This window comes from Neopsephotus bourkii, unplaced genomic scaffold (genome assembly GCF_033783945.1).
Source record: "Neopsephotus bourkii isolate Nb327-2 ecotype Australia unplaced genomic scaffold, CSIRO-AGI_Nbou_v1 NB_1634, whole genome shotgun sequence".
In the NCBI taxonomy this organism is placed as follows: domain Eukaryota; kingdom Metazoa; phylum Chordata; class Aves; order Psittaciformes; family Psittacidae; genus Neopsephotus; species Neopsephotus bourkii.
The window spans coordinates 2,919,291-2,944,777 of record NW_026902109.1 but is presented as its reverse complement, the minus strand read 5'-3'; the positions used below and the strand labels follow the sequence as shown (position 1 = coordinate 2,944,777).

General features: G+C 42.6%; 1 protein-coding gene across 2 annotated transcripts in view; it reads right to left on the bottom strand.

Annotated features, from left to right (window-relative positions):
* The window catches only part of MICU1 (mitochondrial calcium uptake 1), a 108,265-nt gene that overhangs the window by 61,629 nt on the left and 21,149 nt on the right, over positions 1 to 25,487 (bottom strand). For both annotated transcript variants that reach the window (XM_061373869.1, XM_061373870.1), the window contains exons 4-6: positions 22,590 to 22,767; positions 15,923 to 16,085; positions 5,407 to 5,450 (exon numbers count right to left, since the gene is read on the bottom strand). In XM_061373869.1, coding sequence (XP_061229853.1) covers positions 5,407 to 5,450; positions 15,923 to 16,085; positions 22,590 to 22,767 — 385 coding nt within the window. The remainder of the gene's footprint in view (positions 1 to 5,406; positions 5,451 to 15,922; positions 16,086 to 22,589; positions 22,768 to 25,487) is intronic.

The following is a 25,487-nucleotide window of genomic DNA, read 5'->3' as shown; positions in this document are numbered from 1 at the left end:
ACATACATGCACAAAATTCACACTGATATTTTAAACATTATCCTGTAATATGTAATTAAAATGCAACTGATTGCACAGCTGATACTATTCTTTGAACTGAATCTGTTTCTAGATTTTTACTTGCAAGCAACCCTGGGTGTACATTTTTGCTTGGAACTAAGACTAATTCTCTTTTCTACTTTTCAGCCAGGATCTAGCCTGCGTATTTTCAGTACCCTTCAGTACCACATTTTTCTTGTGTCTGACCGCTCACAAACTCCCTTCACTTTAAAAATGAAATTTCCAGTGAACAGGCCTATTACTTTCTGAGCAGAAGCCTGAATCACAAGGATGCTTTGGTAACACAACAGGAATACACAGTTGGAAACATGGAAGGAGGAAGAGATACAAAAGGGTTTTATTTCTCAGGTACTACTATGCAAGTGAAACTTGAATGAGTAAGCTCAGCTCCACAGCACCTCAGTTGGTGCTTGATTGAGTAAAGACAGTGTTGTTTTTTAAACTGAAACCCAAAGCAAGCAGTAAATGAGAACAAGATGCTATCAGACAGATCAATCTACTGTCAGTGTCTTTCATTACCAAGGGGGGACCCAAGGCCAACTTATTTATACTCTTCTCAAATTACCCTCTTGCCTGGACATTACTGCTACCCTAATGTTCACAGCCAGATTTAACCAGTCCCAAAATGTCTTTAAGCAGACAGCCAAGCAAATGGGAACCTCTATTTCTTCATTATCAGAGGAAACTGCTTCTAGGGTATTATTAGACTGTGGGAAAAATAGGTCCCGAAAGCAGATAACAATAAAGAAAATGCATCGCAGTTCCCTAAATCTGCTGCCTCACTTTCAGATTACCCAAACCTCAGCAGGCAGACATCCAAGTGCATAACCAGCATCTGTAAGTTACATAAAAAGCTATTTCACTTTGCTATAGGTCAGAGCAAATGGTGGTCAGCATGTAAGGCAAATGATATCTTTTCTCCAGCCTTCAGCCAGCACAGATCTTCACCATGCTGAACGGTAAGATCCTAACAGCACAGATGACTATGCACAGTCACTATGCACGTGCACTAAGCAGGGTATATCACAGAATCATAGAATAGTTAGGGTTGGAGAGGACCTCAAGATCATCTAGCTCCACCCCCCATGCCATGGGCAGAGACACTGCCCGCTAGACCATGTCACCCAAGGCTCTGTCCGACCTGGCCTTGAACACTGCCAAGGATGGAGCATTCACAACTTCCCTGGGCAACCTATTCCAGTGCCTCATCACCCTAACAGTTAAGAATTTCCTCCTTATGTCCAATCCAATCTTCCCCTGTTTAAGTTTTAACCCATTACCCCTTGTCCTGTCATTACAGTCCCTAATGAAGAGTCCCTCCCCAGCATCCCTACAGCCCCCTTCAGATACTGGAAGGCTGCTATGAGGTCTCCACGCAGCCTTCTCTTCTCCAGCCTCAACAGCCCCAGCTTTCTCAGCCTGTCTTCATACAGGAGGTGCTTCAGTCCCCTGATCACCCTTCAGATCATCCTCGTGGCCCTCCTCTGGACTTGTTCCAACAGTTCCATGTCCTTTTTATGTTGAGGACACCAGAACTGCACATAATACTCCAAGTGAGGTCTCACAGGAGCAGAATAAAGGGGCAGGATCACCTCCTTCGACCTGCTGGTCACGCTCCTTTTGATGCAGCCCAGGATACGGTTGGCTTTCTGGGCTGCAAGCGCACACTGAAGCTGGCTCATGTTCATTTTCTAATCGACCAGCACCCCCAAGTCCTTCTCTTCAGGGCTGCTCTGAATCTCTTCTCTGCCCAGCCTGTAGCTGTGCCTGGGATTGCTCCGACCCAGGTGTAGGACCTTGCACTTGTCATGGTTAAACTTCATAAGGTTGGCATCAGCCCACCTCACAAGCGTGTCAAGGTCCCTCTGGATGGCATTCCTTCCCTCCAGCGTATCAACCGAACCACACAGCTTGGTGTCATCGGCAAACTTCCTGAGGGCGCACTCAATCCCACTGTCCATGTCAGCGATGAAGATGTTGAACAAGATTGTTCCCAACACTGATCCCTGAGGAACACCACTCGTTACTGGTCTCCAGCTGGACATTGAGCCATTGACCACAGCTCTTCGTATGCAGCCATCCAGCCAGTTCTTTATCCACCGACAGATCCATCTATCAAATTGATGTTTGTCCAATTTAGAGACAAGGATGTCGTGTGGGACAATGTTGAACGTTTTGCACAAGTCCAGGTAGATGACATCAACTGCTCTACCCCTGTCCATCGGTTCCGTATCCCCATCATAGAAGGCCACGAAATTGGTCAGTCAGGATTTCCCCTTAGTGAAGCCATGCTGGCTGTCACCAAGCACCTTGTTGTTTTTCATGTGCCTTAGCATGACTTCCAGGAGAATCTGCTCCAAGATTTTGCCAGGCACAGAGGTGAGACTGACTGGTCTGTAATTCCCCGGGTCATCCATTTTCCCCTTCTTGAAAATGGGGGTTATATTTCCCTTTTTCCAGTCATCAGGAACTTCACCTGACTGCCATGATTTTTCAAATATGATGGCCAGTGGCTTAGCAACTTCATTTGCCAGCTCCTTCAGGACCCGTGGATGGATTTCATCAGGACCCATGGACTTGTGCATGTTCAGGTTCTTAAGATGGTCTCAAACCAGATCCTCTCCTACAGTGGGTCCAAGGTCTTCATTCTCACAGTCCCTGCGTCTGCCTTCCAAGACTTGGGTAGTGCGGTCAGAGCCTTTACCAGTGAAGATCAAGGGAAAGATGTCATTAAGAACCTCAGCCTTCTCCAAATCCTGTGTAGCCAGTTCTCCCAGTAGCTTCCGGGGGGGGGGGCCTACACTGTCTCTAGTCTGTCTTTTATTTGCTACGTACCTATAGAATCCCCTCCTGTTATCCTTAACATCCCTAGCCAAGTTCAATTCTAACTGGGCCTTAGCTTTCCTAACCTGGTCCCTAGCTTCCCAAACAACATTCCTGTACTCTTCCCAGGCCGCCTGTCCTTGCTTCCACCTTTTATAAGCCTCTTTTTTCCTTTGAATTTTCCTCAGCAGCTACTTATCCATCCAAGGAGGTCTCCTGGCCCTCCTGCTGCACTTCCTTCTAGTTGGGATGCAACACTACTGAGCTTGTAGTAGGTGATCCTTGCATATCAGCCAACGGTCTTGGGTCCCCCTGCCCTCTAGGTCTATATCCCATGGAACCTTACTCCCATGGAACCAGGCTCCTGAAGAGGCCAAATTCTGCTCTCTTAAAGTCCAGGGCAGTGGGCTTGCTGCACGCTCTTCTCACTGTCCTGAGGATCTCAAATTTGACCATCTCATGATCGCTGCATCCAAGGCTGCCCTGAAACGTCACATTTCCAATGAGCCCTTCCCTGTTGGTGAGCACAAGGTCAAGCATGGCACCTCTCCTTGTCGGCTCCTCTATTACTTGCAGAAGGAAGTTGTCTTCCACACAATCGAGGAACCTCCTGGATTGCTTGTGCCGGGCCGTACTGTCGCTCCAACAGATATCAGGGTGGTTGAATTCCCCTGACGACAAGGGCCTGCGAGCATGAGGCTGTTCCTATGTGTCTATAGACTGCTTTATCCACAGTTTCCTCTTGGTCAGGCAGTTTGTAACAGATCCCCACAATAATGCCCCCATTGCTGTTTTCCCTTTAACCCTGACCCACAAACTCTGTTTACTGCTCACCTCTCCCCAAAGTTCCACACGCTCCAGACTATCCCTAACATAAATAGCAACTCCATATCAAACACTGACTGTGGCTTTTCAATACCCCTGTGTGGTGACTGTCCACGACATCCAGATGTGCTGCAATTCAAGCCCTAGGTGCTGAAGGACAGAGGAACAGAAGGTTGAATTCTGCAAAGGGATCATCTCTGGACTTTTTTTAACCAATGTGATAGGAACCAACTGCGGAGTGCTCAGGAACAGACGAATGATTAGCAAAACTAATGTGGAATCCAGCATTTCTTGCCTACAAACAAATCTCGTGTATGTAAAGCCTAAGGGATGAGTGTGATAGCTTTACAAGATAAAATGACAAAAGTGAGCGCACAAATCAAAGAGAGAAACATTTGATATTTTTCAAAGACTATACGCACTTTCTGTTTGGCTGGGGCTTTTTTCTTTTTTTTTTTTTTTTTTTGAATCACAAAAAAAAGCAGAAGTTGGGTTTGTGACACAGGGAGGAGAAAATAAGCCTTCACAACATGCTTTGTAGTTTTATGCATCAAAACTAACTGCCAGAAGACTAGCTGCCACTTACCTGTTTTCAAGCAAAATCTTGCTCTGCTGCCTGGGCAACCAGAACACTTGCACACTGCTGATGACAGGGGCACCAGGTATTTGATACCCTTAATGTCTTTACCTTTCCCTACTAAACACGAAACAAGACAGAGAACTGCATGTGTTCAGCCCACGCTGTGTTTATATAAAGCTTTAAATACTTTTTTTATTTTCAGTGTCAAGGTTTTCTGTAAATCCTGACACTATATGTCAGGTACATCACTCAGCAATGAAGGGATCAGATGCTGACTTCCCTTTGGAAACACAAAAGCTTTATTTTCAGATGATACAGATGGAATGAAAATATTGCTATAAAGGTGGAATACCATTATGTGCCCATGGTGAAATGATGGAAAATTAAGTAACCTGAAGTTATCTGCATCAAGAAGTTGATATGAGCTGCTAGTTCTTGGGCCAGAGCTGTCTTTACTGTACTCCTCCATACCAGTGGGATTTACGGTGTGATTAATTTGGTCTCTGGTTTCCATAACAGGTTGGATGCTATGTGGCTCCTCTTACGCAAGCAGACAAAACTAGATCAGATCATGCCCAACGTTTTACCAACATGTATCATGACAGCACAAACATCCAGAACAGTTGCGTACCACTGTAGAAAGGACCTAGGGTTAGAAAGGGGAATGGAGTAATGCTGTTTGAAAGAGGGGGAAACAAATGCTTGGTATGCAGGTAAAAAAAACCACAAGAGTGTCTCCTTCCTTTAGAAATCTGGAGATGAGTCTGGAAGGAAAAGGTCAAAGGAGTTTCAAATGGGGTAACTCATGGGACTCTCATACAGGCATAAAGAAGCAGCAAGAAAACATGATTACAACCTGTTTGCTGGCCTACCAGTATATAGGAAGAGACAATATGTTGTCTGTAAACGTTAAAATAAGACTGCTAAAAAAAAACCACCACCCAACTTTCTGCCATTACAGAAAAAACACTGCAATGCTACTAAACAAGAAAAGCTCAAAAGAGAATATGTCAGATACATCATTTAACTTAGACCCCACATTCAGGTAGTAACTAAAGGAATCTAGGTGAACAGGAAACACTGAATAATATAAAGACTTAATAGTCTATTATGCTCACCTTCCCATCATAGCGCTTCACTATAAACTGATCCAGGCCCAGGTCTGAAAAAGAAAAACCAAACATGCTCTTAGAGTGTAGAAGTGAGCACTTGGGTTTTCTGTTCGAGTGAGGATTAGAAAGCAAAATGCATTTTCTGAATAACATCAGTAGAAAGTATAAGGACAAAAGGAAATCTTTTTGGCTTTGTGCATTTTTTACCTTGTATTTTGATAATGAAAGTCAACAAACTCATGGCATCAGAGAAGAAAGCCTTCTTCTGTCAGAGACAGTAAGAGCACAGCTCCTAGCACCTCTCAAGAGCCCGAAATCCCCATCCCAATGTAGAAAATTTCTGCAGTATTACTAGGGAAACATTTTGCCTGTGATGTCTCATGTAAATGCATGTTCATAAAACTCTTACTGTTTTTAATAATACCTTTTGAATTTCTCACAAATGGGCAAACAAATAATTACTCCCATAGTTAATTAGGATACTCCCAAATAAATCCAAAACTTACACATATTTTAGTATAAAATTGCCAATAGATTTTGAAGGAGATAAGTTGTATCTACATTTGTAAGAAGGTGATAGCTTTAGCTAGAAGGGCATTTTGGAGAAAAGCAGGAAAAATGGTTATTTATACCAGTAAATTCAATCTTTCATACCATTACAAAATGTTTTTTTCTATCTTGAAGAAGAAAAAAAAAAAATCCCAGCATTTGCAGAGTTTAGGCAGAGAGCTCTCAATCTAATCCACAGAGCCCAGCAGGCTTTATGTACACTTATGAATGCACATATAAGCAAGATAACAAAAATATTCTGGAAGATTAATTATCTGAGCTTTGCAATCCAAAGTCAGGAAGATGCACCCTGAGAGGAGATTAAGCAGAGCTCAAACTGAGAACTTCCAGGCCTCCGGGAGAGCACGGGCCAATTTCTGGTTCTCTGAAGAATAAAACTGCTCAGCAGAGCTACGTCCCATGCATTTTCTGCCAATGTTTATGATAATTATCACATCCTCATTTCAATTTAAATTAGGAAAAAAAAAAGAAAATATGGAAATAACCCAATAAAACCTTTCCCATGCCTGCTGCATCTCCAACTCATGAGAGAAGATAATAAACCCTGTCTATTGGAAAGGTTCATAATGGTTAAGTATTGAAAGTTTAGTTATTAATCTCACCAGGGTGACCTCCTCGACCTTTCTGAACCAAAGCAGCTAATATTCCTCCATCATCAATTCAAAGGTCAAGGCAGTTGTCAAAGGGCTCTGTGGATTTGTGAATAATCAATCCAGAAAGCATCTTCTCAATATTCTGTGTGCCTGACAGAGCCAAAATTGTGCATTCAAATACATTTTCAGACTTTAATCATCATCTTCTGAATTTTGTCCTCCTCAAAGTTGTAGGTATAAATACAGTACAGTAAGTATCGTCACATTTAGAGGCAAGACTCATTTGATAAATGTGCTGATTTTACCAGAGACATGTTATCTGGTCACAGCTCGTCCCTGACCATCCATTTGGATGCCGACTGCTAAACTGAGCTTAGCTTACACCCATGTGTCATAATAAAGTCATTTCTCAATAACACCTCCTGTTCCAATGCCAGGAAATAGTGCTGTAAGACATATCCTGACTTTATACATGTACTCATGTAAAGCTAAGAAAGAACATGGGCTAAAAATAGCAAGTGAAAGCATGTCTTACTGGCACCTTCTCACCCCCCCAGCTGGACACTACTATTGGGAAAGCAAACAGGAGACTCAAAATGAATTGATGCTCATGTAGATAAATAGCAAGAAAACATGAACTAAAAACTGCTTTCTTGCATGTACATATAAATTAAATATCATACATATTTCTAAATATAGATTATATACATAACAAAATAAATAATATATACACAACTCTGTATGTATGTATAAAATAGTTACTAAAACCAGACAAATGACATGTAAAAAGGCAGAATGCCAGTACCTGTACTAAAGAGGCTAACATTATAAACTTTGTGTTCTCCACAGATGTTAACATGAGATGAGCAAAATGGGAGGTGATGGGAGGGTATAATTGGAGGGGACTAAAAGGCACCACAATAGTTAACAGTACTAAATTACAATAATGATGGGGTCAGCAAAAGAACACACTGACTATATCAGGAGTTTTGAATACAGGGTAGTTTGCCTCCAGACTGGGATTTGCTCCAGCCTCATTCACCTAAGCACAGAGATGTTGGTTTTCATGTATTTCCTTGACTGCTACCGCATATAACAAAAAGGCATGGAAAAACAAAGTGTCTGGGTAACCTGGTATGCCTGGAAAGAAAGAGTGACGGACCTTTACTTACACACAGCTTTTCTGTAGCTGCATCCAAAGAGCTCCAAGCATTTCATTATTTGCAGAAGAGACTGCTTAAACCACCACAGCTGTTACAGAAACCTGTATCACGTCAACCTTGTTTTACACAATCACATCTGATGAGAAGGAAATATATAACCTTGGTTTATGCATGTCTTTGAGATCGGGGAGAGACATTTATATGAAAATATAGCCCTAAATTTTGTCACTTATGCTGCTGCCTCTTTTCATTTTACTGTATCAGCATGCCCTGGAAGACAGCCCTGGTGAATGGAGTTAAACCAGGTGACAGAAGCAGTGTTTCCCAGGGCTCAGTACTGGGAACAGTGTTGTTTAATATCTTTACTGATGACCTGGATGAGGGGATCAAGTCCACCCTCAGCAAATTCACAAATGACACCTAGCTTGGCAGGAACATTGGTCTGTTGGAGGACAGGAAAGCTCTGCAGAGGGATCTGGACATGCTGAATCAATGGGCCAAGGTTAACTGTGTGAGCTTCAACAAAGCTCAATGCCAGGTCCTGCACTTGGACCACAGGAATCCCAGGGAAAGCAACAGGCTTGGGAAGAGTGGCTGGAAAGCTGCTTGGCAGAAAGGGACTGGGGGTGCTGATTGACAGCTGCTGAACATGAGCCAGCTTGTGCCCAGGCAGCCAAGAAGGCCAATGGCATGCCCTGGCCTGTATCAGCAATAGTGTGGCCAGCAGGGCCAGGGCAGTGATCATCACCTTGGGCTCGGCACTGGTGAGGCTGCCCCTCCAATACTTCAGTTATGGGCCCCTCACTACAAGACAGACATTGAAGTGCTGGAGCGGACCAGAGAAGAACACCACCACAGATGAAGCGTCTGGAGCTCAAGTCCTGTGAGAAACAGCTGAGGGAACTGGGGTGGTTCAGTCTGGAGTATGAGGCTCAGGGGAGACCTTACCACTCTACAACTACCTCAAAGGAGGATGGAGCCAGGTGGGTGGTGGTGTCTTCTCCCAGGTAACAAGTGACAGGGAAGAAGGAAACAGCCTCAAATTGTGCTAGGAACTGTATATTAGGAAAAATTTCTTCACTGCAAGGGTTGTCAAGCATTGGAACAGGCTGCCTAGGGAAGTGGTGGAGTCACCATCCCTGGAGGTATTTAAAAGACCTGTAGATGTGGCACTTATAGACATGGGGTTTAGTGGTGGACTTTTCAGTGCTAGGTTAAAGGTTTGTCTTTTCCAGCCTAAAAGATTGTTATTCTATTGCAAGCACAAGAATATTGGTTCACATCAGTGTTTTACATTCACCCTTTCTCCCAGCCATGCACAACAATACCCCCTTTGCTCTGCTGCATTAACTAAGCTGCATGCTTAAGCTCCTCTATAAAATTCACCTTGCCATAGATCCTAACAGGTGCTATTCAAAAGGTGATTTATGGCATTTATGAGTTCAAGGCATATAGTTTTACTCAATACATCTTCCTTTTTCAAATACAGTTTATGTTCTTTTTATGGATTTAGCTATGTGTTTTTCTATGAGTCTTCGATCTTAAAAGTTGTCAAAAGAAAAAAAGACGGCCTGTTGCTTGATACCTGTGGGGGTGTTCTCTGTGTTACATGAAAAAAAGACTTTTCCTCTGAAACATTACAATAGGAATTCAGTGTTTGCGTAGGCTGAATAACTAATGGAAACACTGCAGGAATTAGGACATCTGAACAAGGAAAGGAAAAAATGTTAGTTATTACTTACCCGTTCATGGAAAGACAGTGTGCTAAGTTAAAGCTACTGCAGGATTGTCTGTGATACACTCGTAAAACAAATAGATCCTGGCTGGCCTATTGCTAACAAGCTGCAGGAACACACGCGAATAGGCATGTTTAACAGTGAAAAAGAGCTTTTCCATCTTTCACTGAAAAGCAGGAGATGAAATACCATTCTCCCAGGAATGGATTAAAAGATCTCCTTCAAAGGAGATGGCAATGAGAACCAGAAGTCTTTCCAGGAGGACAGCTGGCTGCTTCACGAAGCTTTCCGGGGATGGAAGAGCAGCACAATGCACCCCACAGCTACTCCAGATTGCATAGTGACCACTCAGATCAGCTGCATTTTGGTGCGCATTTCTGCTTCAACAAACTCAGAACTTTCACTATGACCTGCCCAGAATATGCCTTTTATTTACATCAACAACTGCACAACGCCTCACCTTTTACTACACGTCTGGATTACTGAATCCCTTTTTGCTCCCCCAGCCAAGGGTTCTGCACCAGCCAGTCACCTTCAGTAGTGCCTATGGTGACCTGCAATGATTTCCTAACTTGCTCACCATAGCCAGCTTGCTTGTAATCTTTAAGTACCACTGTGTATTACTCCTACAAATTCTGATACCACCTAAGGTGGTATCAGGGGACCAAAAGAAACAGCAGCACTGCGGTAGAGTACCTAAGCAAACAGCATCACTAGAGCTGTTATTTCAGATTAGACTGACACCATTTACGCACCAATACTAAGAATATAGGCCTCCACTCTTATTCATGTGATGGTACTTTCACAGCACTAAAATCAAAACTGTTTCAAAATAAGCCAAAATGATTTGTACTCACTACTTGCCACAATAGGGAAAATAGGGTGTTCAACAGGAAAACCATATTCTCTACATTTACTTATTTTTCCTAGGCTAGGAAGGATATTTTAATGAAGAAGGAATTATTTATGTAAAGGAAAAAAACACAAAATAACCTGCTGTTACTCTTCTTCAGCTCTAATAAAATCTGAAGTCAAATGCTTATTGTATTTCTGCTCATTAATGAAAACATACATTCCACAGATTCACTCAAAACTACCCAATTACCACACTTGATTAATAGCTAAACAATTACTAAGCTAATGTCATCCTGTTAAAAAAAGAAACAAGAAAGAAAAACAGCAGCCATGAGCAGCAGATTATAGACTGCTGTTTAAGAAATATTTTAACAAACAGGTTTCCAGAAAAAACGATTCTATTATGCCAAGAACACAGTTGAGATCAATTAGAAACCATCATGATTTCCTCTGGGATGCCAGCAGTTTTCCACTACAGAAAACCCTTTTCAACTCCTTCCAGTCTTGATAGCCTTGTCAGATTTTTCACATTATTTGGGTAACATTTACTTATCATCTGCTTTTTCTTTCCAGTTGCTCAATATATAACATGGACTCTTTTTTCTTGCGAGTATATGAGTAAAAGGGCTAATGACCAAGACTGAAGAACAGCCTGGTAACCATAACATGCAACATACTACGTTATGGAAGAAGAAAATGATGGGCTCAGTTTTCCCCTCCAAAGCTGTAACCCACATTCTGATTTTTCTATGAATATTCTCCCCTGAATTTAGAATGTAATCTGCAAGCGAACAATAAGCTGCCTGAGATTTCTCAAGGGGCAACACTCTCAGGTTTGCATTAAAGCCCAGAACTGTTCTATTCAAGGAACTACTTTGCTCATATCTGACCCCCTCCTACAACAGGCAAGTCAGTCTCTATGAGGTATGCCTTCATAACACAACTGATCATCCACACCAACCTGTCACCTACACTGAAAGCTGCAGTAATTTGTTTCTTCTGATAACTATCACATAAGCATGCACATAAATGCACCTTTCGCTCCTCCTTGGCTAGGTTCCTGGGGTCTTGTGTCAGGCATTACAGGCTCAAAGATGATTCTTGCCTTGGAATGATGTACTTTCACAGAAAAACCCCAAGCCGTATCTATTTATCCTCCTGGTTCAGGAGATAACTATCAAGCTACCTCCCCCTCTCACTCGCATTCTTTCCCTGAAGACCTCTCCAGCAGATGTATTTGGGAGAGAACACAGAAGTACCCATCAACAAACCAAAGGCAAGTTCAGCATCTCTAGTTTCCTTCTGAGTCTAAGCATTTCAGCTGCACACTTTGTATAACTTCAGGGATCTGTACAAGCCTAGGGAATCTTCCCCCTCCCCTCCAGGCCAGGTGAGTGCTTGTCACAGCTCGTGACTGTTGGTTCTACAAAAGATCAGATCCATATTTTACAAATTTAACACAAAATAGTAAATAATCACACAAGCACTGCAAATAGACCAGAGACAGCTTGTGCTCAGCTGCTTAAGAAATCCAGACATAAAACCCAAACCATTCCAAAACGGAGAATCAAGCTATGTGGTCTGAGCAAGCCACCAGACATCAGCTCTGTCCTTCACAGTTCCTCTCCTCTGACACCACCCTCTGCACAGAGGCACAGCTGCTGCTCCTGGCTGAGCTTCAACAGCATGTCTGTGGTTTCTTAAAGACACAAAAAACCACAACAACAACAACCCCCAAAACACACACACCTTCCAGGCCATTTCCAAGAGTTCAGATATCTGAACTGCTGCAGTGCATGGTGGATCTTGAAAGGCATCTTTCATGTGGCAGGAGTGAGGTTAACACTGAGATGGAAAAGCAAGACCGATCTGGGTGTAACCTGTCATTACAGTGTGCTGCGATAAGATATGAAGCATTTTCTACTTCTTTTAATTACTGGCACTGGCTGAGTATGCCACAGTTCCTTCTTAGCCCAGGATGCTCAAGATACTCACTTTCTCCAGGAAAACAATTAGTGCAGAACAGACCCAGAGAAAGCTGGGGATATGGAGGTAACTCAGAGGCTAGGAAAGACAGGAGGACTGCGCAGGCCATCACCAAGTAAGTCCAAGCACTTGAAAATGTTCATGCAGGCCAACAATTACCTAAGACTACAGAGGATGTGCCAGCAACGATCTGCCACTATCAGGCAGCTACAGCACTCCTGCCAGTGTCACAGCTTCATGCATCTTTTTCAGCAGTTCACCTGTCTTCAAAGAGCTGCACCATTCACAACTAGGTTTTTACAAACCCTTACCCTTCCTACCAGAGACTGAGAGGTAGTATTTTCAGCTGAGTTTGGACAAACAAACACCAGCAGGGATGGATGGAAGAAACCACCCCTGCTCATCCAGCCTTGGAGAACAGCTCTCTCAGGTATGAGAGGAGGCGGGAATTAAAATATAACACAGGACTGCAGGGAGCAGATATCACTGCCCACACTTCTGTTGGCACTTGAACTTTACAGACAGCATAGAAAGACTTTTTTTTCAAAGCAGCTTCTAAGTTTAATGCCATTGTTTGTCTTATTCTGACAGTTCCAAGCTCAGCAAGAATGTGACACACCTTAAGCACAGCTTGCGTACTTGGGAAAGCTATGGCAGGAAATTTTACTGAACTGGGGAAAGCAATCTACAGGAGGTAATGAATTGGCATTCATTTTCCCCAAACCAGCAAAATACAGTGTAGAATTAAGCTGACATTTTTACTGACAGTAAATCAACTTTTCCCTATGTAATCCATACAAATGAGTCAGGTATATGATACCTCGAAGTCGATTAGCAGTTTAAAAATAAATACAACAGGGATTCAGATACCCCATCACTCCCTTTCATTTATATTCCATAGTATTTTCTTTCTGTAAAATAGCAGACGCATTAGCAAAAAGTTACTTGCTGAAATTACAAGCAGAAGCTTGAACAGACAGAGCAGCCCCTGTCCTCCTCATGTCTCAGACCTCTTAAGTAGGATCGTATTAATTCACAGGTCCAGAAGCCAATTGCTTCACCAGACAAACCCACCAACAAATACTACTCACTGAAAGCCTTGCAGTCAGTGGGACTGCACAAAGTAATCCCCAATTCAGTTCAAGCATTATTGTACCAAGCTAGTACGATTACAGCAGGCTATGTCACTACCTGAAGCAGATTTACAAGGGGCTACATCACCACCTGCAGGAACGCCCTGAGATGAAGGAGGAATGCTCCAGTCAGGGCAGAGGACACACCTGAATGGTAACTAAAGGAGAAAGCAGCCCCAGCATTTCCTTACTGATCCATAATCCTGATTGCCTTATGAGTCAACAGTGCTAGACGGATGTAAAGTTTGTAATCTGGTGAGCAGGTACAGTCTTTGTTTTTAACCTCTGAGTTAAAAAAACCACAAACCACACAAGACAACTTTTTTGTTGTTGGTTTTCTTTTTTTTTGGTGTTTTGTTTTTTTTTTTTTTTGTTACGACCAGATTTGAAAACCTTTGGGAACAAGGTTATGGATGGTTTGACTTTACTGTAGCATTTAGCATTTTACTCTTCTACTGTTCATTATAATTAAAAAACCATTTACCGTGATTGTCATGACATACAGCACTTAGTAGAAAAGAACCATTCTAGCAGCAGCTTCATCTAGAAGCAAGTCTGTGACAGTTACAGCCCTCAAGACATACTTTCAAGCCAAGAAGACCTAAAATGCCCACTCTCATGCTTTGCCTGCTGATGGGCAGCGAAAGTTCAATTTCCATCTCATTCCACTTTCCAAGTGCATCTGTAAGTATCACTAAGGCAACTCTCTTCCTGTATAGTCTGCCTTGTGTCACTTAAAAGCCACAACAGGCTTCACAGAGCCATTTAAGCAGATGGCCTAGCCAGGATAATGCTTACATTGGGAAGTTAGTGGCTAACACTGACAAATTATTTCCCATTAGTCACCTTTGCTTGTCTCCAAAGTAGGTATTTTCTGAGCACTCTTCCACCTATTTTCTGCACGCCTTAAAATGCACCAAGCACATATAGAAGAAGTAAAAGAGAATCAGATGTGTTGAAATTAAACACAGGATGTTCTCTATTCTTAAGCTGGCTGACAAGAAAACCCCAACATTACTTGCATGGGAAGACCTGCACTCAAAGTACTGCTACTGCTTTTCAAAGTACCAATTCAAGGAGCTTTAGGTAAGTAAGATGGTAGCACACAATTTCAGCATCTGTGAACATGATCTTCTGTTTATTGCTTAAACTACCTCTTCACTGAAGATGAAACCATGTATTCATATGAGAACTACAGCCATTTTCAGGACTTGCTGAAAAGCTAAACATCAATTTACCAACATGCATCTAACACTAATGCCAGGACTGTTTTTTCTTCCCTTCTGCACACACTTCATATCCTTGTTTTCTAAGCACAAGTGTACATTAAAGAGCTGTCATGGAAGATATCAAAACAGTTTCACACTTTGTACATAAACCCCACGCTCAAGAACTTAACATTTGAGGGCTGAAGTTCTTCATTAATGCCTGCAGAAAGGAGTTTTAATTTGACAAAACCCCTTTTCATTCTTTGAGATAAACTGGGAGACCAGGAAACCTGACTGCCTATGTCTCACCTAAAACACAAATCTCCTATAAGAACAAAAGATAGGCAAAATCCTTAAAGCCACCCCACAAAAACCTGCCTCTTACCACTCAGGACACAGCTGTCCAGACCAGGAAAACAGTGTCTGCTCTCCCACCTGCTGCCTCCCAAACCCCCACAGGCACCACAGCTGATCTGCTTCCCTGCAATATGCAGGGAATTTGAAGCTGGCGGAGATCAGCCACACCCTGACCAGCAGCACCACAGCTCAGCCACAAACATGGGGCTGCCTGGACCCCTTTCTTGCTAGGGGTTTCATTGCTATTCATAAGCTCTTCCTTGCCAAAGCAACCTCCTTTTGTAGGCTTATGAACGATTCTTGAAGTGTTCCAGTTGAAGGTAAACCCTTACTGTTAAATATACGAGAAAGTAGTCTCATCTACTCCTCAAGGGCTCATACCAATGAGACCTACCATGCTGCAATACTACTTCAGGCAACACAGGAGGGATTAGGCTAATTTTAGGTTTGGAGCATGGAGATGGAATAGATAGCTTCAGGAGGTGCTTCCTAGCCATAGCAATCCCCAGTTTGAAGCTCCAAAGAAACATACCAGGAGCAACACTTCTGAACCTGAAAGATCACTGCTGCCAGCCAACTGGGTTCAAGCCAGCATGGACAATCTGCAGACCCATCTGGAGAGACAAAAGTAGATCCTTCACAGCTGCACTGGTAACTTTCTGCCTTGCTCCTCCATTTGTTGTATCTGTTTATCCTCCTGCACACTGTCGCATTGCTATAATTGAGAGCATCGCTTTTTTTTGGCTGTGGCAGCACCCTAATCATACAGCAACCCACCTTCTGTGCCATACCTCTGAACATAACAATACTCAACAACATAAATGTTTGATGGGAAGTTTAAAGATCAGGTAAGCAGAGACTGTAAAGTTTATTCCCCCTGGCTGCATTAGTTCCTCCAATTACTACACAGACATCACTTACTTTCCGGTTGTTTTTCATTAGGCGTTATTGATCTCACGAAATCCTGCGGTGTCATAAAAACCTCCGATTCACCATGCTCATTTATGACTTTCAAAGTGGCAAAGTATCTGAAGATTTTGTCTGGTGTAGAGTAAGCTCTGATCCTGTTCTCATATTCCATCACCTGGAAATTAAATGTAACCAGTATTAGATATGCATGGTTCCTCTCCCAAGACCTACATTAGAGCCTGAAGGTAGACCCTCCTACCTTCAGCCTCTGAACTACCAGTTAAACTAGAAGTATCAGCTCCTGATGTCCCAGGAGTAAGAGCAAACACTAAGAGCCTTTTACTATTTTTAAAGTTTTGACTCTTTATGAGGGCAAAGTAAAACCAAGTTAACAAAATCCCTGAAGGCACTTTTAAACATGAACATAAAAAAAAAGCACTAGCATCACATTTGTGCCCCTAAAGCAGTTCAATATTTTAACCACAGTGTTGAAGGGTTCTGATTTGTGATTAATAAATGAAGGGAAAATGTCTTGGAGAGCTGGGAGAGACCTTTACTTTCAAGCTGAGTCTTGGAAAAAACTACTTGGAGCCACAGCTGGTTGCTCAGGAATCCAACCTAATTTTTTCCTCTTCTATCACACTGGCAAAATTCTGCAGAAACATTCTTTACTCAGTCCTCTTTTCCCGACCAATCTGCCACTTACTAACTCTGCCAGTAGTGATTATTTTGTACCTAGAACCATATTCCCCAACACACAGCTAGAATTAATCAGAGAACAGAAAGCTTTTATAAATAAAACCACAACATAAGGTCACAAGTGAGGAAAAAGGCACAAGGACCTACACTTCATTATGCATTAGAGCAGAAACTTTCCTTCTTCATACAGCTTTTTATTCCTGCATTATACACCATGTTTAACAGTCCATAAGGTACTTCTTGAAACCTTCAGTACTTCTGGCCAAGAGCCACAGGAGCTAAAAGCAAAATCAAACAAGTAATGATCTGCTAGAAGAGAACACTCAAGATCAAGGGTACTGCCAAGGCAGCTGTAGATCATTTATGGCTTTGGTTCTGTTTCAGCCTTGTCCTTTAACTTAAACAACTTTTCCACCCCGATATTTATCAGACAGAAAATACCCTCTCTAGTGTTGTCATACTTCTAGGATAAATCAAACCAAAGGCTTTTAACCCCTCAAACCAGGCTTCAGTAAATCAACTGGAGGAAAGCAAACCCTCTTTCTTCTACATTTGTTCCAGCTCAGATCTCCAGCAAATGCAGCGAGAGATGGCAGTATCTATAACGAAAATCTCAAAAGCATTCTCCCCACTCTTAGCATCACCATCGCTTTTTCATAATTCAGAAATGCCTTTGCATCAACCACTATAACCAGCTCCTTTCCTGCAGTCACCTACAAAGAACGTTTTTGTCCCTAGTCCCTTTTGCACCTACAATCAACAAACCTAAGCCCATTTTTACTGCTTCAGTCCACCAGGTCCTCCAAAGATAAGGGCACTGGATCCAGAGCAACTGTTATATTGCAGTGTTACCAGTTGCCATCTATCAGCCATAAACAACACCATGTGCTCCTCCAGCTCTTGCTGCTGCCAAGCTGCACATCTTTGTCTACAGCTCCCACCTGGCAGGCCGTAACTTGTTATGCCAAAGTGATCTTTTGACTTGTGATTGCTCGTATCTCACTCCTTCCTGTAGAATGACCCGATTTCATGAGTAATACCCCCACTCAACTTCATCAGCCAAAACCAGAGTTAAGTATTTTTATCTTCAAGCAAGATAACTAAAACGAACTACACTATCAAGTCCAGGACCAGAGGCAAGAGCAGACACCAAAGACCATGACCAGTAGCTCTCTCCATCCACAACATCCTTTCAACACAACTTGCTTTCTAGCCAAAACACGTGTCTGCCTGAGACTCTACTTTACTCCTGATTTTCCAAGCCTGTGGAAGAGATTCTCGCACTATCAAATGCTTTGCTTCAACCCAGCTAGATAAGTTATACCTCTTGTACTCAAAACAATCTCTGCAGCAGCGCCATTAGTCCTGACACTTCTGCCAGTAAAACCATGTTTCCTTTTATCCCATTCACCTTCACATCTGCAACAGATCTTTCCTCTGTATCTGTTTTAAGATCTTTCTAAGATACTACAGGCAGGCCTGTTGCTGTCAGGTGCTTTTCTCCTAATTTTTGGAGTATGGGCATTGCTCCTCATCTGTCGTCTTTACCAAGACTCCTTCTTTCTGGTCCAGCAACTTCACTGCCAAGTCTTTGTCATCTCAAGCTCAGGGTAATCCTCAAGTCCCCTGCTTTATCAATGTTTAGCAGTCTACGTTTTGCTACGACTTCACACACAGCAATTTTCCCACCCACTCAGATCCACACTGCACCCTCAAGTCTAATACAACCATCAGCTGCCACACAAGCAAAACTACATGGTCCCTTCCTAGATCATTTGCCATCCCGTCTTCTATCCATACAAACTGCTAAATCAAGATCTTCCTCAGATAACTGCTAGGCAGTCTTGAAGATGCAATTTTGAGTATGTGGCTCTAGAGCAGGAAGGGTCGGTCTGTTGCTCAAAAGCCATGTACAGCTCACATGTGGCACAGCTCACAAAAGCCAGCTAATGACACAGGCTAGAAAAGGTCTCCTGTGTCAGCATGCAGCACAACCACCCCGCACAGATCTGCAAACCCAGAGGTTTGTTCCCATGCAGTCTGTGGTTTCATGAAAAATACGAAGTAGTTTTGGGCTTCCCTTCATCTAACAAAAGCAGCTGAATGCCTCTACAGAAGTAGGGCCGCCTCATTAAGCCTCAGAGCAGCATAAGGAGGAACATCAGGATTTTTAATGACCATAATTTGCTGATACAAAGTTTGCCGCATCCAGCCAAAGACAGCCAAGCTAACCTATCATCTCCATGAAAGCTCAAAGCAGCTCCTGTAAGCCCACTGCAGTTTATGGGATGGGTGTTACCTGTTAAAGGATTTGAGCTTCAGATCCAGATGGAAATGTGATTATGTACAGCTACTCAAAGTTACATGGGAAGCTACTGTTAGTTATAATTATTTCCATTCTTTTGAGTTCCAGCAATTAGCTATGACATACACAAACACACAATTTTCAGGACAAACACATTCTGGAAAAATTATGAGGAACAACAATCTTGAATAACTCAGAAGCTAGGGAAAAAAAATTATAAATGAGAGAATCTAAAATGTTTGTTTAGCTCTCACAGGCTGTTTTCATCAAAATAGAAATCACACTTCTTCCTCAAGCATCCCTACAAGAGGTGAACAAATGCAGCAAATGTCTTCCCTTTTGCCCACAGCTGAACTCACAGTCACCTCATTTTCACTAACATGATCTAACCACTGGCAAAAACTAAACAAACATGCTACAACTCATCACTCTGACTTCAAGACTGGATTGAACACAAAGCCAGGTCAAGAAGGGAACAGCCAAGGCCCTGCAAATGAGAACAACTCCCTTATCCAAGACAGGGCACTAAACACAAGCAGGCGGTAACATGGGTGCCCTAATCACACTATACAAACGTGAATATAGAAGCACATGTATGTATTTGGGTGTACGTACCACCATTTGTGAGATGTTTTTGCACTACTTGGAAACAACCTGGACATAAAGTCATCCCAGACAAGTCTCTCCTCCCATGACCTCTCACGTACAAAATACTCCAAAATACTTTCCTGGCAAAGCGGTTGTGTCCCCCAGTATGCACCAGTCCTCGAGCATCCAAAATTGCTCATCCTGCCACCAGAACTGCAACCTCATGTAGACAGGAGCCTCCAGAAAGATTATGAGACCGAAAGGGAAAAGTCCTATTTTGGCATTTATTTATAGAGCATGCACTAGAGAAGAAAGATGTGCAAGGAATCCATATTGTGCTACAAGAGTAAAGCTGCTGTTGAGACAGTCGGTGTTTACGCTAAGCTTCAGGTTAAAAGTTAAATAAAAAAAAAATCATGTGGAGACATGAAAATCAAGCTCTAAATTAACACCTCAATCACTTCCAGAGCATCACTGGGGCCTTCCTGACCATGCAACAACACACACATCTTAGCAGGGTAAATTAATTACAACTTCTTACTGTAATGCACACAAACATGAAGTCTCAGCACAAGTGACACTCCTAAGGCAACGTACCTGCAGAACCCAGCAAACACTGTAAGCAGATCTTGATAAATGCTTTTAGCAAGTTAATTAACACATCAGCCCACCCACAGCATCTATTACTGCTCATTAGCCTTCAAACTATAAAACCATTCAAACAATCTTTTCCTTTTCTGCCTTACCCAGTCAGGACCTCTACACTGCATAGCCTGCAAGGAAACACATGCCCATGAACCATTCACACACAGTCCCAGCACCAGCCCCACAGCCCCAGCAGCTGCCAAGTAATTTGTATTTCAACTTCCCCTTCACTGAATCACTACCCAAAATAGCAATGTCAAGCCTAATTTATTATTTTTCACTACTAACCATCAACTTCATTAAAAGCAACACTGGGATAACAAACAAGTGTTAAACACTTTCAATTAAGCTTATATTTTGTCAGGGAAAACATCACACTTTTCATTTAATTATGGGAAAAAGCTGGAAATGTTTTTTACTGCGGATGGTGGTAAGTTTTGGGTTTGGTTTTTGTTTTTCTTTGTGGGGTTTTTTGCTTGTTTGCTTTGGGGTTTGGGGTTTGGTTTTTAGTGGCTTTGTTTTGAATTTTTCTTTTTAATACACTGAAGAGTTGGGAATTCCCAAGGTGCTACACGACTCATTAGGGGAGCAGCCCATCCTGGGAGCAGCCCTGATTTTGAGTGGGAAGCAAGGGCACACCTTCCTCTGTCATCTGAACTGGAAACTTTCAAACATACCTCCTGAGATGACTCACTAAGGCAACTGTTGATCAAACACCAAGCCCACAACGTAGCTGCTCAAACAAACACAGAACCTGGCAACTGCGAGGCTGCCAGTTACATCCTGCATTAAATGAAGCAAAAAAAATGCTAGCATTCAGGTCACAGAAGGCACATTCCATCTTAAGGCTGAAAGAAGAGGACTTATGTTGGCAAGAAGATTGTGAGGTTTGTTTTAAACTGTGCTCTCCCTGCTGAAATTGCTGTTCCCAAGTTGAAAACTGTAGGAGGAAGGCAGGCTGTGGACTGAGAAGGGATCTAGGCTGCATGTCATTCCCACTAGATCTCAGGGTCACCCTCCATGCCTGGCTCAGGTGTTACTTGGAAAGTGTGGCCATTTTCCTCCCTGTCTAGTATGGGAACAGAAAAGATGGTCAATGTAGCCATGTCTCCTAACAACTGGAATAAAAATCTCCACCTGCAAACTAAGACTCTCTGGTTTTCCTAGCCAGAAGCAACCAGCCATGTTAAAATTAGTCATTACATTTGCTGTATCAACAAATAGGTTTGGATTTGGTTTTGTTGTTTCTGGATGTTTTTACGTAACAGTGTGGATGAAAGTGAATCACTTCTTCACTCTTTGTAACCTGCCTTCATCTGCTGACACCGATCAAATTAACCTTTTTTTCTTGAGTAGCACTGCAAGAGTTGAAGTCTTGCTGAAGCTGTCAGTGTATCGAACATCCAGTTGCCAAGAAAATCAGCAGAAGCAAAGAACCCATACTCCAGGACCATTCTTCATATTTCAGCGTAGAACCTTACACCAGCAGGTCACCACAGGGAGATAATAATTATCAGAAGCAAATCACACAGAAAGGAATAGTGAAGAGCATATACTCCCACTCTCCTCTTTGGCACTGCAAAGATACTAAATCATCAAACATAGCCCAATAAAAACAACATCCAGACAAGTTTAAAAAATAAAACAGTGCTGTCTGCCAACTCTGAGTTACAGGACTCTCCATCAGACCAAGTAACACATCTTATAACAGTGGTTACAGATAGTACCAAACTAGTTGTAAAACAGTTCTGAGGACCCCTAAGCTCTCAGGATTGTCCAACAGTGAAGGCAGGTCACAAGCTGACAATATAGCTCATTACTCAAGCTTTCTTCCTCTTGAAAACATGTCTGATATGAAAATTAAATAGGCATAAGCATCAAGGGAGAGACACAACTAACTGTGAATAGAGAGTGAAGCTGTATTTCAAGAACTACGTTTACATGGAATAATTGAAGGAAAAAATTAAGTACCCCTTTCCCATAACCTCCCTTCCACACTCACCCTCTGCTTCCTGCATACACTGCGTACATTCACAGGCAAACAGACCAACAGATGGACTCAAAGACACACATGATGGATGCACCAATTCCCTACTTTGCATATGCCATCCTAACAGCCATCAAAGCAGGAGCCTTGATTTCTTAACAAGCCAATTCTCAAACATCCAACTGGAGATGGGAAAAGAGGTCTCCATTTCAGAGACTCAGTGTACTGTGGTTTCCAAATAAATGAGCTTCAACCTAAAGAAACTCAAGGTATCATGCCAGGAAAGGAGGTTTCCAAAATGCTGACGTCTCTTAGAAAATAAAGACAAGTACAGAGCTAAAGCCAGACTCTTTACATGCCACAACATATCACAACCTGAATATGTTCTGCAGCTTTTCTCCCTTTTTCCATTGCAGTGCATTAAGATGCAGGTGAAATATGCCCAAGTTAGGTACCTTACGGTCCCTGAAGCCAGAACGCTTCTTCTTCTTCCCTTCTGGCTGAGCCTCCTCATCACCTGAGGCAACAGCCTTTCTGTCCTCACTGTCGCTGCTCTCCTCCTCATGCTTCATCTTCTCGCTCGGCTCTGTCCTTGAATCGTGTTTTACAGAGGACGAGTCTTCTGCATAAGCCCTGTACAAGGGAAATGAAAACACAGGGTTAGGAAAATGAGAGGGGTGCTAAGGCTACAAAGATGGCTGCAAGGCTTACCCTGAATGAAACACTTGTTATAGTTCAGCATGGGAGATTGCAAAGCAAAAACAAAGAAATGACTGGTCTCCTTAAAATATTGCATGCTTTTCCCTGCTGTGATCAAATTTCCACCCCTCCACCTCAAACCCCAAACTTACAGTCACGGTAAGTTTTCCCAGTCCAAAAACCCCAGAGCAAATCACTCTGTGAATTATTGTGCCTCTCCGAAAAAATACACCCACGAGAGAGATTGGGAAGGGCATACCGTATCTCCTGTAGCTCTAAATTCCACCTCACTCCCTCAAGAAAGATTTACATAAAGTGATAGAAATGTGTTTTACCATCAGCACCACAGGACTCAGAATAGCCTCTGTTTCATCTCAAGCGATTTATTTTCTATCTCCAGCAGGTGACAGGTTGGTTTATTTCCTTCTTTCACCAATGACTCTTCTAAACTCCAGTGCTACAGGATTTGTGACAACAACAACTGGAGCTGTTTATCCTCAAGCTGGAAATACGGCTCTGGCAGAGCAAAGGACCCCTTTTCCTTTGCTGTTCAAATACAAAGGTCTTCAGGAACCCTGTTTGTAGACTAAGACTCAACACTAAGTCTAATCATAGAATCATAGAATCGTTAGGATTGGAAAGGACCTTAAGATCATCCAGTTCCAACCCCCTGCCATGGGCAGGGACACCTCACACTAAACCATGTCACCCAAGGCTCTGTCCAGCCTGCCTTTGAACATTGCTAGGGATGGAGCATTCACAACTTCCTTGGGCAACCCATTCCAGTGCCTCACCACCCTTACAGTAAAGAATTTCTTCCTTATGTCCAATCTAAACTTCCCCTGTTTAACTTTTGACCCGTTACCCCTCATCCTGTCACTACAGTCCCTAATGAAGAGTCCCTCCCCAGAATCCCTATAGCCCCCCCTTCATCTACTGGAAGGCTGCTATGAGGTCTCCACGCAGCCTTCTCTTCAGGCTGAACAGCCCCACCTTTCTCAGCCTGTCTTCATACAGGAGGTGCTCCAGTCCCCTGATCATTCTCGTGGCCCTCCTCTGGACTTGTCCCAACAGATCCATGTCCTTTTTATGTTGAGGACACCAGAACTGCACACAGTGCTCCAAGTGAGGTCTCACAAGAGCAGAGTAGAGGGGCAGGATCACCTCCTTCAACCTGCTGGTCACACTCCTTTGGATGTAGCCCAGCATATGGTTGGCTTTCTGGGTTGCAAGTGCACACTGCTGGCTCATGACCATTTTCTCATCAACCATCCATGAGCAACCACTAATCCATGAGCACATAGAACTGCAACTGGCAACAGAGTGGTTAAATAAAAAGCAGGATAAATCCATAAGCAAACAGTGTGATGGTTTTTCTATGCTTTAAAAGCAGTTTATTACCACATTAAAATACGTGAAATTATAATATCCAAGGATGATAATTGTAATTATTTATATTTTTTATGTGAATACATATATCTATATATATAAACATAAAACAGAATATAATCTCCAAGGACACTCCTGGAAGTAAGTGTTCAAGACGAGCTTGGATGTGGCTTTGAGCAACCTGGTCTAGTGGAAGGCTTCCTTTGGAGAAAATAAAAAACAAATCAAGATTTTTCAAGTCTCCCAAGCACTAAAACCAAAAGGCTATGCATATTTAATCCTACCAGCTTCCCAGAAAACACAGATGTGCTATATAAAATTAACAGAGAAGAGTCTGTGCCTGTGTCCCCAGCAATGCACAGCTTTACAGCAACCTCATCTTCCAATAAGGAGAAAGGAGAGTAGATGCTTCTTAAATCAATTATAATGCTACCAGAATAAAACACAACTGATTCCTTATCAGCACCCAGTAACTCACTAACAGTCACGATAAAGGGTAGATTGGGAAGGGCTAAAGAACTCAAATCCTTCCACAGTACTGGTTGGAAGCAAACCCTGTACTATTTTAGAATAAGCTCCCAAAGAGCATACTTTAGAGGAAATCATGACAAAAGCAAGTTAACTTTTGTTCATGTTGTGACACCTACTTCAGCAAAGTACCAAAAGCACTGGAACAACCACCAACATCCCAGCATTGCTTTGAAATGAAATAATCCATGGCACTGGGGATGTGTTAAAGCAGTTCAGAGGTTTCTAGCCTACACTGGGACAGAACACAACTCCATCACAAGGGTTTGATTTAATAAAATAAGCAAGTGCTTTGTGAAGAGCATTACAAAACATGCCTTTTCATGCAAAGTGGAGTCTAACACACCAGCTTTTCTGGACCTTCTGAAAAGGTCCTGAGCCTTTATTTGCCAATATATTTTTTTAAGTCTTACAGCAAAGCACAATCTTTAAGGCCTATGCTGAACCAAGCTTTCAGTGGCAGGATCCAAACCTGAGTCCTCCACAAGCATCTTAAGATGGGGAAATGGTTTCCCCAGAATGCCCAGATAACTGGTCTGTCTCTTGGAGCATGAAGTTTATGCCGGCACCTCTCCTGGAGCTTTTCCTGAAAGTTTAATCAGGACTGGCACATCCTTGGGGAGTTGTAGGTTTCGCTGATATGCAGTTTGCTAGAATAAATTGTTGCCAACTGAAGCTACAACAGCAGCACTGACAAGGAAAGCCCTTGGGTAGGCAGGTCACCAGTCTTTAGTAGC